General features: G+C 42.6%; 1 protein-coding gene across 6 annotated transcripts in view; it reads left to right on the top strand.

Annotated features, from left to right (window-relative positions):
- Enpp2 (ectonucleotide pyrophosphatase/phosphodiesterase 2) overlaps nucleotides 1–14,568 on the top strand; it is an 81,931-nt gene that overhangs the window by 48,535 nt on the left and 18,828 nt on the right. For 4 of the 6 annotated variants that reach the window (XM_028871921.2, XM_037197791.1, XM_028871918.2 and 1 more), the window contains 7 exons: nucleotides 1,449–1,574; nucleotides 5,119–5,150; nucleotides 5,866–5,993; nucleotides 7,794–7,881; nucleotides 8,032–8,119; nucleotides 9,184–9,368; nucleotides 12,376–12,427. In XM_028871921.2, coding sequence (XP_028727754.1) covers nucleotides 1,449–1,574; nucleotides 5,119–5,150; nucleotides 5,866–5,993; nucleotides 7,794–7,881; nucleotides 8,032–8,119; nucleotides 9,184–9,368; nucleotides 12,376–12,427 — 699 coding nt within the window. The remainder of the gene's footprint in view (nucleotides 1–1,448; nucleotides 1,575–5,118; nucleotides 5,151–5,865; nucleotides 5,994–7,793; nucleotides 7,882–8,031; nucleotides 8,120–9,183; nucleotides 9,369–12,375; nucleotides 12,428–14,568) is intronic. The other 2 variants (XM_028871922.2, XM_037197792.1) reach the window with 1 other exon arrangement.

The raw sequence follows: 14,568 nt of genomic DNA, 5'->3' as shown, positions 1-14,568 counted from the left end.
GAAATGGCATCGTTTAAATGTGTGTGTGTGTGTGTGTGTGTGTGTGTGTGTGTGTGTGTGTGTGTGTGTGTGTATGCGTACTCATGTGCACACGAGTGCGTGTGCACATGCTGCAGAGACTTGAAGTGTAGATACCCCTGGAGCTGGAGTTACAGGCAGTTGTAATCTGCCTGACGTGAGTTCTAAGAATTTACCTTGGATCCCCTTCAAGAATTGTATGTGCTTTTAACCATAGAGCCATCTTTCCAGCCCTAGAAGTGACATTTTGCAAAAGAGAAGTATAAGTGCATATTCCAATCATTCATGCCACCCTCTCTCTTATCCTGCTAGAAACAGATTGAAGCAGTAGGGTCTGCTTTTTCTGTTTGTTTATTTTTTTTTTATCATGAGTGATAAACAATTTATTGTGATATTAATAGCTCCCAACATTTTGATTTCTAGAAATGTTTAATGTCTTTCCTGTTTAGTATTTCTTGAAGGTTATAAATACTTTCTGGTATAAAAATCGTTTATAGTATACTAAGAAGAACAGCTGAAATATGATTATAAAGAACCTTATTCATGTGAAACTTCCCCTTTGACCTACCTATCTGAGGACCACATATTCCTTACTGCCTTCCTTACCTTATCTGTGTCCCCATGTTCATACAGGGACCTCAGATTCACACAGTCAGTGAGACTCATTCCGCCACATGCCGTTGGTCTCCATTTTTAGGCAGGCATGTAGACTTTCACTGCGCACCCTACCCATCTTTTTGATCAAAGACCTCCCTTCTCAAGATAGAGGCTGTGAACACATGCTGGAAACTCCACCAACCCCCGTGACCTGCCTGAGAGCCATGTGTCTGCCTTCCAGTCCCCCTTCTGCCCCCTTCATTGGGTAGAGGTCCTAGACTTGCAGTTCCTACTCCACAGGCTCAATAGGGTCTATTTTTAATGAAGGAATGCTTTTCATAACAACTGTCAATAGCTTGTGTTTTTCAAACACTCTTACGTTTATTTGCTTATTTATTTATTGTGTGTGTGTGTGTGTGTGTGTGTGTGTGTGTGTGTGTGAGAGAGAGAGAGAGAGAGAGAGAGAGAGAGAGAGAGAGAGAGAGAGAGAGATAGCACTCATGTAGAAGTTAGAATGTAATTATGTCGTAATCTCCCTGGCCCTCAAACATGGCTTCTGGCCTTGCTGTTCTTGCTCAATAACTCAAACTAATAATTGAGGTGAAACATTTTCATCCTCCTCCTGCCTATGAGAGGGTATGGTTAAATGAACATCTGGAGAAAGATGTCACATCAAAACAATCTCAAAGGTGAAGTTTCCTCTTATTAGGTTACTATAATCTAATTAAGGAAGTATTAGAATGCCAACTTCAGTGTTGGGTGAATGTTTTAGGATTTTACCCTAATACTGTCTAACAGTACTTGTGTGTATGTGTGCTTCTCTATCCCCATAGGAATGGAAGACGTGACATGTGACAGAACTGAGTTCTTGAGCAACTATCTGACCAATGTGGATGATATCACTCTAGTGCCTGGAACTTTAGGAAGAATTCGATCCAAATTTAGCAATAATCCTAAGTGTAAGTTGGTTCTTCAAATATTAAATAGTTCAACTAATAATCAATGGGAAAAGTAAGACTTGTTCTCTGAAGCTAGAGAAATCCTAGTTGGGCAAGAAAGCCTAGTTGAGCTTCAGTTTTTTCTCATCTGATGCTAGAGACTTGTTATCTATGAGGACTCTTGTGGACATTAACTGATGTGAATTGTTTATAGTGGTTCCTGGCATAAAGCGTCATTGACTGAACATTTGCTCTTGTTTTTATCATCTGGAAATTGCACTCAACTTGAAGCATGTTTACACCATCGATTTATAGGGGAGAGTTTTCTGGTTTCAAGGGCAGGCTGGTCCCTTTGTTGAAGGTAGAGTCCCAGGGTTGACAGAACCAACAGTGGTACCCTCAAAGTTCCCCAGTACCTCCTGGCCCTTTCCTTTGGTCAAAGTTCCCCAGTACTTCCTGGCTCTTTCCTTTGGTCAAAGTGATGTACAGAATTCATGAGAGGAAAAATACTACATTCTTAGAGATTGTGAACTATTCTGAAAAATTAGAAATTGAAAAAGAAAAACCCTGGAAGAATTATGAGATTTTTAACTTATTTAGCATGCTGAGGATGCGATATGCCACTAACGCAAACTTTTACTTTGTTTTGCTGCCATCTAGATTTTGAAAACCACATGGATCCTCTTTTTAATTCTTTAAATTTTTTCATTGTATATATTAATTGTACATGGCACTATGTCACATAAGGGCATTTTCCTATGAGCATATATTGTATGTTTCTAAATATATATAGTTTTACTTCAGACATGCTGCCTTTGAATAGAACCTTCAGAATAATAAACTGTTGACACCAAGCTCAAAGCTTTGGAAACTCAAATTTTTCCTAAGTTATGTTCCTAAGTCAACACAAATGGGACGTATTCCAGAGTCAATGTTGTGAAATCAACAAAATATTGGTGTTTCTTACTTTTTTCCATGTCCTTTTCTGTCCTTTGTGGCCTCAGCACCTTTGGTCCCTTGGACTGGATGCGAGCCTTCCTAAAGGATACCTCTTTATTTTAGCACTTGTGTTTGAAGGTGTATGTAAGAATTTGCTTATTTCTTTATTTCAAAAAGTATTTCTGACATCGGTAAATGTAATGGGAAGGCTGAGCAGATGAGCAGCTTTGTTGGGGACCTGTGGAGTTGTATTACTACTAAAGAAATACTTGTGCTCTCCATTCGTTTTGGGAGAGATGTCAAGGTTGGCGGTGAAGAGCACAGTGGTGGCCTTTTGCACCTTTTGTTCACTCTGCAGCTCTTCCAGGTTCTCCTTGGGACCCTGGCCAAGCCTCTTCAACACACTGTGCCTCATCTTCCTCATGCGTAGAATAAGGATTGTGGGATGACCGAATGAGAGACTGTGTAAACGTAATTACATTGTATTTAATCCGTAGTCAAAGCTCTGTGTTAAGTACAAAGATGAGGTCTTGGCTTTATTATTGTTTCAGATGAATATCAACACCATCTTAGTAAGTCCTTCCAGTAGCCTCGAATGGTATATACTGCCATTGTATTTATGGACAGTGGAAGTCAAGGGCAGGGAGAGGGTTGAAGGAGCTGGCTCCGAGGATGACAGTAAATGGTCAAGCTAGGGTTAGAACCCTGATTTGCTGATTCTTTTAAAAATTTATTTACATTTATTTATTATGTTCATGTGTACGTATGTACATGCACAGATGTACAACAATGCCATGTGCCATAGTGTATGTGTGGAGGTCAGAGGACAACTTGTGGGAATTAGTTTTTTCTGTCCAGCATGTTGGCCCTGGGAAGGAAACTCAGGTTGTCACGCACGGTGGCAAGTATTTTACTGACTGACCCATCTGGCCAGCCCCGTTTGCTGATTCTTAATCACCACCCTTTCCTCATTCAAAACGGGGTGGGTAGCATGAAACAATGATGAATTTAGACTGAAGGACTGGTGTCTTAAGCAGATGCCTTTGGTTTTGCCTAAGAATTCTCTGGGATGTGTCCGAGAATGAGATTGCCCCATGTTTTTGATTTCTCCAAACCAGCAGTTCTCAACCTGTTGGTCAAACCTCTGTCTCCAGAAATATTTACATTACAATTCATAACAGTAGAAAAATTACAGCTATGATGTAGCAACAAAAATAATTTTATGATTGTGGGTCACCTCAACATGAGGAACCATATTTAAGGATTACAGCATTGGGAAGGCTGAGAACCAGTGCTCTAACCTATCAAAGGGCATGGACTTCTTCTGTTTCGTCCCCATAAAGACTGTGACTCACAAGGCCAAAGAGTACAGCAGTCCACAGCATGGCTGGCTTAGTGGCGCTGCGTGCTGTGCTCCAGTGTGCAAGCTCCTTCACCTTCCAAAACCGCTTGGCTGAGTGAGGGCGCTGATTGGCCCTGTGTTCTGATATCCTTATGAATGACCAGAGAGAAAGTGCCTCCCGAGCTCTTAGAGAGAAATGGGTGCACGGCATGGACTCAGTCATTAGTACCATGATCACTTGCTCACTTTCCATTACCTGCAGCTATTAAAACTTACGCAGAATGAAATGGACATTTTTTTACCTTTGGATTTCAGAGCTTTAGGACTAAGTTTCTAAAGATAGTATTTAGTGTGTGCATGTGTATACTTTAAGGGAACCCACATTTTCCACAAACACCAATAAATGTTTTGTTGTTTATTGAGTGCTTACTAAGCACCAAGCCCTGAGGATTACAACAGTGAGTGATATACACAAGGCTAGCTCTGCTGATGTTTCTGTCCCTGGGAGGGCTGCATTGGGAAAGCCAGGTCTCTTCTGAGTACTGCTCTTCCTCTTCTCCTGATTCTATAATGACATACTGAAGCAAACTTTTTTTTTTTTTGAAAACAAAACAAAACAAAACCCAAAGAGCCTGCAATCTCTTTTTCCACACCATCCCCACGGAGGGGCACCCTGACAATAAAATCCAGTATGCACATACCCATCATTTACATAGTTGCGCTTTAAGCTAGTTTGAATGTAGGCTAAAATAGTCTTTGTCTCCTGGTCATAAAAAACAAGGCAGCACACACATGTAAGCCTGCAGCTGGAAGGGGGTGCTCACCTGTGTCGTTAGACCTATGATATCACCACAGAAACTACTCACTTGCTGATGAGAAAACTCCAAGATCTTGCAGCGTTGCAGAGAAACAGGAAACGATGAGAAAAGACCCCCTAAAAATGACCTGCTCAGTTTCCGATATGAAACTGCAAATGAACTCAAGTGGGTGCTCCCCAGGGATCTGTTGGGAAAGCATGAAGCAAGTTACCCAGCGGCACTCTTTTGCCATGGGAGGAGGACTTCCCTTCTAGACGAGGAGCCCTGCATCTTGCAGTGCAGATTGCTACAGGATTTGTGCCACTTGTCTAGTGGTCTCTCTGTTTCTGAAATATTAAACACCTATACTTAATTACAAATCCGTTGCAAAGGGCATGAAACGGGGCGGAAGCATTAAGTCTCTTTCTGTAGAAATCACCTCTCTTTGTGGTTATATTTTGAAATCTTTCTCCCTTTCTCTGCACAGATGACCCTAAAGCCATTATTGCTAATCTCACGGTAAGTGTTGCAAGCCACCAGGCCGCTGCCCTTGCAGCTTCGACAGGCTCACCTTCCTATGTTTGCCTTCCCTGTGGGTGGGTAGGAACATTTTCCTCACTGACCTGCAGTCCTGTGTATTTGTTTCCTCTAAGCTTTCAAAACTTCTGGCCTGTGGTCAGCTGTAGACTCCCCAATGGTCTTGGCGACGATACAAACTGAGGCTTTGTTCTTCCCTTTAAGCTGAGAAGTATTTGCTCACGATGAATCAGATCTTTACTCACTCTGGAACAGATCTCTTCCCATCTTCTATCCCCTCTTCCCACAGATAGAGAGTTCAAAGCACTTGAGCATATCATCAGATAGGCCCGCACATGTCTCCTGTTCTCCTCCCAGCCCACCTCCCACTCCTCCACTTGAGGCAGTTGGGAAAGACCTTGAGTTTTGAACTGCCCTCACTTGGGCTCACGAGTCAGGAATTTATCTTAAAAATTCCTCATATGCTCTGATAACCTATGACTTCTTTCTAAAGCTGTCTAACTCCCCTGGAACCGATTTGCTTTTAGCATGCATTATTTAATAGGGGATAGCAAATTCATTTATTTACTAACCATCTTTTTGTTGGGATAACACTGCCTTCAACTTTCAAGAGACAGACTGTCTAGGTCTTTTTTTTTTTTTTTTTTCCCCGGTAGAAAACATTCCTCTGTAAGACCAATATTCACTTATATTTCAGTGTAAAAAACCAGATCAGCACTTTAAGCCTTACATGAAACAGCATCTTCCCAAACGTTTGCACTATGCCAACAACAGGAGAATTGAGGATATCCATTTACTGGTGGATCGCAGATGGCACGTTGCAAGGTAACGTGGGGAGCCTGTCTCTGCCTTTACCAGCACTTTGCTGTCACCTGGAAATTCTTTAAGGTTCTTGGTCATCCTTAAAAAACATCTGGGCTGGAAATTATTGCTTTGTTTGGAATGTTTTGTGTAGTAGATAATCAAGGAAAATAGAAATAACCCATCTCTAGTTCCTGTGTCTTATTTTAGTTTCTCATGCATCTTTGTGCACAAGTTTTATGGAGACATTCTAGAGTTTTTATCCCTTGAACAACTTGAAACACAACTAAGGCCTTGCTGATGTGGTCTTGGTTGACATGATTGCCTATAGCTGTGTTTGTAGAAGGTCCCTGGAAATGTTAGTCCTGAAACCTTTGTTGCTGTGGACATGTTTTACATTGCTTAAAACACAACCGATGTTTGCCTTCTTCTGAACTACAAAAGTCTGTCCCAGATCAAGGAGACCACCCTCTGCTTTGGAATCTTCTGTAGAGCATGTCTGGGGCTGTGCCACTTCTAAACAGTCAATCACCACAGATTTTGTCATTTTTATGTAGACCTAGACGTAGTGTTTTCTCACTCATCCTTGCTTCAACTTTGACTTTAAGACAAGTGTGATGAATATGCTTGTAGTACTAATTCAATAACTATGGTGTATTCTCCAGCTAGGCAGTAGTTTTTAATAGTTAATGGCTAAGCACGAGATGATTACGAAAAACACTGGTCTTCTAGGAACTGTCTCAATATGAAACACTTAAACACACATGGCATGTAATCTACCAAAACTATGAAAGACCAAATAGTTAAACACATGGGATTATGCAAAGAGAGATATGAAACCCAGAAATCACTGGAACCATGCAGAACAGACAGGAATTCATGTAGAAATGTTACAGAGATGTGGCCAAAATGGACGTTTAATGTTGGGGGCACCTAGGGAGAGAAGGAACTTGGTGCAGTTTATATGAAACTGTGTCTTGGAATGGAAGTTAAGTGAAAGATGACACTGGTTGAGCAAGTTAGTGAGGAGCAAAGGCAGGTGCTAAACCTTCTGAAGTTCATTCTTGCATTGTTGAGTTCTTATACATATGTATTACTATCCTAAATCCAAGTTCCTCTAGGGTGGGAATCCATTTGTTAGATTCCTTTGTTTTCCCAAGGACTATTCTTCACTGATATGTGCCCTGCCTGTACTCAGGCAATACTTACATTATTAAGCATCAACATTTTGGGTGGTAGAAGAGGCCAGAAAACACTTACGTAAAAGGGGTCTTTCTGTCACAAGAGGTAAAATTAGGTGATTGTGATGTCTTGCCCGCATATTTTCATTCCCTACTTCTAAATACGTTTTCCAGGTGAGGCCAGGTTTTTGTTAGCCATGCCATGGTTAGTGTTCAATTGACCACTTCATGGACTCTGGTCCTATTATCCTGCTAGGTAAGTTTGCATACAAATATTTTAATAGAATGCAGATCTTTACCAATTGATTCAACATCACATATTTAAAAATGCCTTCTGTGTCTTGGGACTGACTGAGCCTGGTGAGCACATGGCAGGGAGAGCTGTTCAGTCCAAGTAGAAGGCATAGAGAGTACATCAACTTCTTTTCAAAACTTCCCCTTTAACCTGGGGTGATGTGCAAAGCAATAGCACTAGAGAGATGAGTAGAAGTACCTTGTCATTGCCATGGGAGTGATGCAATTAAGACAGAGACAATTGGGCTTCAGACAGTCCCTTTCAGGGATCCTGTGTACCCCAAGTTTGCTTTCTATCAACATGATTTGGGGCAGAATCCTAACTGACCATAAACTTGTTTCAATGTAGGAAACCTTTGGACGTTTATAAGAAGCCATCGGGAAAATGTTTCTTCCAGGGTGACCACGGCTTTGATAACAAGGTCAACAGCATGCAGGTATGACCACAAAACTGAATTGAAACTGAGTTCTCAGTGGGGAAGAGGCATCATGGGACGAGTGAAGCTTCTGGGAATTCAGACAGAGAAGAAACCCTGCTAGTGGAAGCAGGGATGGTTAACTGTGTTTCTTTTCCTTTCTTTTGGAAGACTGTTTTTGTAGGTTACGGCCCAACTTTTAAGTACAGGACTAAAGTGCCTCCCTTTGAAAACATCGAGCTTTACAATGTTATGTGTGGTAAGTCACTCGTTCAATCAAACTCGATGAAGCAATCTTTGGTCAGTGAATTTCCTTACTGCTAGAAGGAGAAATGAGGTGTCTATTTCTTAAGACCTTCTCTTGCTGAAAAAAAAAATTGTAACTTGCCCATTGGTTCAAAGGACAGAATGTCACCCCCTTCTAAGGCTTCTTTGTGTCCCTTCAACAGTTGACTAATGGGGAGTTTTCATAGTGTTGCTGTTGGCAGCCTTTGGCTGATCCAACACAGCGTTACAGTTTGACACCCTTGGTCAGAGACCCGATGAAGCAAGAGTTCCATGCAGACAGAGCCTTCTCCCACCTCCCTCTCTCACACTGCAGTTCAGTGAGAAGTTTGCCAGCTTGCACCCCGGCCAGCTATTTATGTGCTTCTAATTATTTTTCTTCCTTGAGCTTCTCGTTGCTGAGTGAGGACAGCTTTTCCTATTTAGTAAGGGAGTGCCAGTCTGGTGGTTAGAGGGGGAGTCTGGAAGTCGGGTCTCCTGGGTTCTTCTCCTAGGTTGGCTGCTAGCTCTCCACTGTCCTGCCTCTCAGCTTAGGCAAGTCTCTGTATGCCCACTTGGCAACCATTCACTTGCTGTGAAATCAGCCCGTTCATCCCTGGGTAGCTCTTTAAGGCACACGGCCAAAGTCTGCTCTTGTCCCCACACTTTTGTGGAGTGCATTAGAGGGCAGGCTGTGGGTAGTTATTGATTATGTCTTATTTCAAAATTTGGGTTTAAAAAAAGTCCAGAGACGTGCAGGAGGGTGATGGTACCAACATTGTCACACGCACGGGCAATGGCTGAGTAAACGATTTCTCCACTCAGGGTTTTTGGGGAATGTCTGTATTCATGCTCTAGCAATGAACAGGGCTATTTCAAGAAGTGTTAGCAAGGCATTGTGTGGTCAGAAAGATTCAGAAGATGGGAAAGGAGTGGCAGAAATGGTAACAATTAGTCCAATTGTGATTTGTGTTCAGTATTTATAGACTCCTGGAAGGTGGAAGCTTCTTACTATAGCTCATCCGAGAATACCTGCATCCCTTTCTTTCTTTTCATCAGATCTCCTAGGATTGAAGCCAGCTCCTAACAATGGGACACATGGAAGTTTGAATCACCTACTGCGGACCAATACCTTTAGGCCAACAGTACCAGAGGAAGTCACCAGACCTAATTACCCAGGGGTTATGTACCTCCAGTCTGATTTTGACCTGGGCTGCACCTGTGATGATAAGGTAGAGCCAAAGGTAGAAATAATCTTTATGCTTTCCCACGGAGATGTTTGTTTGGTGTATAAAGCACTGTGCAGTAGCGCTTTCTGTGATAATCGTGTTGATTACCATCTCTGCTATACAGAATGGAGCCAGTGACTGGTTATGATGAAGGGATGAAAACTTTAATTTCATTATTTTAAATTTAAGTATCATTTCAAGCTGAATGTGGCTTGCAGCTACCACCTTAGACAGTGCGGGTCTGGAGGATGAAGGGTAACAATGTTACTCTCTGGATTCACACTCTGCAGTCTGAAGCTGGCTCTTCTGTGCAGCTGTGTGTTACCACTGATTCCTGGCTCTCATAGGCACCTGGGGTAGCTGGGCCAAGTGGTTTTGAAAGACATTTGAGATTTTTAAGGGATTCGAGAGAACTGTTTGCAAAACCTGGGCAATGGGAAATATTCTGGAGCTAGCAGAATACCTTCCAAGGCCGGGAAGATGAGGCCAGATAGAAAATTACTAGAGAGACTGGCAGGAGAGGGGGAGGGAGAGAGGCAGGGAGGGTGGGAGGGGGGAAAGAGAGAGAGAATGGTGTCTGTTAGGATTCTGCAGCCCAAACGCTGTGGCCTGTGACCTAGTAGTGTGACACCCTAGTCACTATTGCCTCTCCCCTACTACAGGTGTCTTCCATGCTAGAGCCTAATGGTGAGCCGAAGAACAAGTTCACTTTTTTAATGAAGCCCCTAGAACTCAGGATGAGGGACACAGAGCAGGGTGGGGAAGGTACAACACGAATGGGGGGTGGGGGTGTTGAAACCACCCACCATACTACATTGGGGCAGTTTATTTTTAAATACCAAAAAAAACCCAAGCCAAAACAAAACAACAATAACAACAACAACAACAAAAAAACAAACCCCCAAAGTATTAAGCAGTAATTTGCTCATTGAAATTTTAAGTTGATTAAGATGTTTATAGCTACCAACCAATGCTTCTTCTTTTTTCTTTGTTTAACTTTAGTTTTATTTATTCTTTGTGTCTTTCACATCATGCATCTCCATCCCATTCATCTCCCTATCCCTTCGAGTCTGCCCTCCACCCTTGCAACACCCCCTCCCAATAAAATAAAATACAATTTAAGAGGAAAAAGAAAAAAAAAAAGAAAGAAAGATCTTTTCCTGGAAGTTATAGTGTGACACAGTCACTTTCTGAGGCCCCCTGCCCTCCCTCCCGTCAACAGGGCCAGCTCTATTGTGCTGCCCAGGCAAGGAGCAAGGCCCACTTTTCCTGCGTGTCATGATGGTAAGGGGGAGGGTCAGCTCCCTTGTCTGCAGTAGGCAGCAGGGGTGAGGAGGGAGAGCATCTCCACCAGTGTTTCTATTAGCAGACATGACCCAATGCTCCCACACTGACTTGAGAAGATGCTTGCACCAAGCAAGAATGTTAATTCATTTTCACATGCTGTGTGACTATAGGTCAAAGTGTGAGGTTTTGTTTTTTTTTAATTAGCCTCAGAAAAATGGACAGTAATTCTCCTACTGTACAATCTCGTTCCCTTACCATTTGTCCCCTCCCAGGACTCCTACGGGCACAGGAGCCACAGTTTTGTAGGCTCTAGAATAAGCTTACAAAAGCCTATAAAGCTGTTTGTCCTTCCTCCCCATCCCTGTGTTTACCTCCTTCCTACCTATGCTCTTGATTAGAATCAGGGAGGCTAGTGAGTGAAGAGGAGGGAATGTTCAGAAGCTGGAGGTGCAAGGCTGCCAAAATCAGTAGGAATCAACTTCTCAAGGGGCTCACAGATATAAGTTCAGAGGACTCTATAGTTACATTTGTTCTCTGAATGACCTCTTGTAAGGAAGCCTTTTGAATATAAGACATAAACTCTATTCCAAAAAGTTTGCATTGTCTTTATTTAAAGTATTTCTCAAAATATCTATCTCCCTTCCCTCCCTCCCTCCCTCTCTCCCTCCCTCCTCTCTCTCCCTTTTCTTTCTTCCTCTCTCTCCTTTCTTTCTTTCTCTTTCTTTCTTTCTTTCTTTCTTTCTTTCTTTCTTTCTTTCTTTCTTTCTTTCTTTCTTCCTTCCTTCCTTCCTTCCTTTCTTTCTTTCTTTTTTTCTTTCTTTCTTTCTTTCTTTCTTTCTTCTTTCTTTCCCAACACAGCATTAATTGGGACCCTGAAAGTCATGTGTATTCTTGACTCTGTACTTTTACTTTGCTTTTATATAGCTCTTAAATAGTACATGAAGTATCTTAGTACATCTCAAAATAATCTATGGTATAATTTTGCATATGGCAAATTTTTATGTGGCTGCTGTTGTAGCCTTTGAATCCTGTGATCATTTGATTCATCATTATTTCTGGGATACATCTATGTGGATTTGCATATGAACCTTTAGCTCATTTATTTTTCATGTTAATTAGTTACATTTCACATATAAATAGATTATACTGTTTTTATTAAGTTTCTCGTCTAAGAACATTTGGTAATTTTCAAATATCAGCTTTACAGTTATTCAAAGGATGCTATTGTAAATGGGGTTGTATCGTTATTGCTCGAGGGTCTCAGGGGTAGGAGATGGGTACAAATCCTGAGCACTGACTTTCCAGAGTTGCTCTGTCATTACTCTTCAGAAGTGTTGAGTCATTGCAGTTTGGATTTGAAAAAAGCAATTTTACACATTGGGTTGGTGGATCATATTAGTGTAGACAGGAGTTAATCTGAGATAGGAGGCACCAGTATAACTACTTTACATGTATGTGCCCAAATAAGCACCCTTACCAGCCTGGGAAGCTAGTGTGATTACACACCGTGAGAAGGGAAGGGGAACTGAGTCACAGAGAGATTAACAAAGGTGCTCACAGACACAGGGATCATGCTTAGAATGCAAATGGGGATAAAACAGTCCACCCAGGAGAATTTACCTGGTGACAAAACTTGGAACTTAGAAAGATGCTAAGTAGAAAGAAGGGCAAAGGAGAAAGAAAGAACACCTCTGATGTACCTTCCTCTTTCCTTTTCTGGTTTTTACATGTGAAGAACAAATTGGAAGAGCTCAATAAACGTCTGCACACCAAAGGGTCCACAGAAGGTAAGGGCAGGTTCAAAACCAACAAAGTAAGTTTTGACTTCTAGTTTTTAAAAATCGAAGACTGGAGCTGGAGAGATGGCTTGATGTTCTTCCAGAAGACCTGGGTTCGATCCCTAGCACCCACATGGCAACTCACAACCAGCTGTAACTCCAGTTCCAGGGGATCCTATGTCCTCTTCTGGTCTCTGTGGTCACCATGCACACACATGGTTGAAGGACATACATGCAGGCAAACCACCCATACACATAAAACCAACCAACCAACCAACCAACCAACCAACCAACCAACATCAAAGACATCCTATTTCCTATAGGACCAGCATAATATTTTTAAAAAGTTCTATTTGTATTGCAAACTTTTTTTATATCTATGCACAAAAGGTACCAGCTGTCTAGTGGGGGAAATTCTATTAGCTTTTTAATTTCCTCTAAGAGCTTTTAAAGTCTAAGGAAAAAAGGAAGACATCTACTGGGTATCTGATGGGTCCCAAATGAAGGGGCTAATGGGAGCTTCTCTATTGGGAATGTTCTTCATAGTGATGAATATCAGCTCCGGGTGCTTAAAGCTCAACTGCCTGAAGGATCGGCAGGTAAGTTGTAATGGAGAAAGGTTCCTAGAATAAGTGAGAATTCCTTCATCACACCCAGGATTATCTCCACCCTGACCCATTCTCCTCTTATCTTATATATGACAATGGCAAGCACGTGATAGTAAACTTCTGGAAGCGTGTGATGTGGTGAAAACTAAACACAAGACAAACAGAAAGAGTAGACAAGCGTCCCAGTGGTTCCTGCCAAGGAAGGAGGATGCGTGTCTTGTTCACATTGTAGTGTGCTGAATGTAGGCTAAGCGGGCTCCCCTACACTGCCTGTGGAATCCGGGCTGAAAGCATTGCCCCAGTGGGGATGTGCCATGCTCATGGCAGCACACAGACCTGTGAACTCGATATCAGCACTTCCGCTTTTACCAAGTGACATCACTCCTACTCCCAGTCCACCAGCCCAAGGGAGACTCCTGTTGTCAATGGTGCAGAGGAAGTTCTTTCTGCTGGGGTTATTCTGCAGGTGACATGGCTGCAGGTTAGGACAGAAAGTCACTGGGAACAATGAGACAGTCTAACAGGCAAACTCTTCCTTTTGATTTATTTTGTGTGTTTTTTTTTTTTTTTTTTTGAGACAGGGTCTCATTGTATAGCTCTGGCTATCCTAGAACTCCCTATGTAGACCAGGCTGGCCTCCCATTTTCAGAGATCTGCCTTGTCCCTGCCTCCTGAGTGCTGGGATTAAAGGCATGTGCCACCATATCTAGCTCTTCCTCTTGATTTTGAAGTTCTGGAAAATTAGAAGAGAGAGTAGGGGGCTACTCTGAAGGTTTCCCACAGTAGATGGGATGACTTGCCGAGACAAAAGGGGCGGGGTCGAAGAAGCAGGTAGAGCACCATGGCAGCCATACATCCATTGCTAATGATGCACATAGATTCTCCCAGGTCCATCCCTTGAGCCATCAGTTTCCTTGTGGTCCTGTTTACCGTATGGTTTCTCCTCGGAACAAGCAGAGGTTGAGGAAGGCAGCAATGGGTTTCATTTACTTGCCTTGCCTCCTTTCTATAAAAGATCTTCATCTTTCTTCCTTTTCTGCACCACCACCCTCCCTCTTTACCCTGTGATCACAGAACACACAGGCTTTCTGGCATGTAATTGGATAGCGCAGTATACTAGGCGGGACTTTGCCTGTGAAAGCTTTGCGTGTACCCCACAAACTCCACAAATGACTTGAAAGCTTGGCACCTAACTCTTAGTGTACTGTAGTGTCATTGTACACAAACCAACAGCAACAGCAAAGACTGCAAGTTGCCAGGGGGATGGGGTAGGGAGTGTCATGATTTCTAGGTAGTCAGTTACCCAAGAAGCAGCGCTGAGGTGCTCCTTCCAAAAGACTGCCGGTTTGTGCATCCTGACAGCGCTCGGTGGACTCTTGTGCCGGTGCTGATGTAAACTCCAGGTGTTTCCACCTGACTGACAATTTCTGCGTCTAGTCTGTTGGTGAGATGGCATTGTGTCCTCGTGATGAAATCGCTCCCTTGACCTAGCCCTACCTCCAAGCATGACAGTAAGAGTCCTTGTGCTGGTGAACGTGTGGC

The sequence above is a fragment of the Peromyscus leucopus genome, chromosome 20, assembly GCF_004664715.2.
Source record: "Peromyscus leucopus breed LL Stock chromosome 20, UCI_PerLeu_2.1, whole genome shotgun sequence".
Classification (NCBI taxonomy): domain Eukaryota; kingdom Metazoa; phylum Chordata; class Mammalia; order Rodentia; family Cricetidae; genus Peromyscus; species Peromyscus leucopus.
The sequence above is the reverse complement of the archived record's forward strand: the minus strand, read 5'-3'. Positions and strand labels throughout refer to the sequence as shown.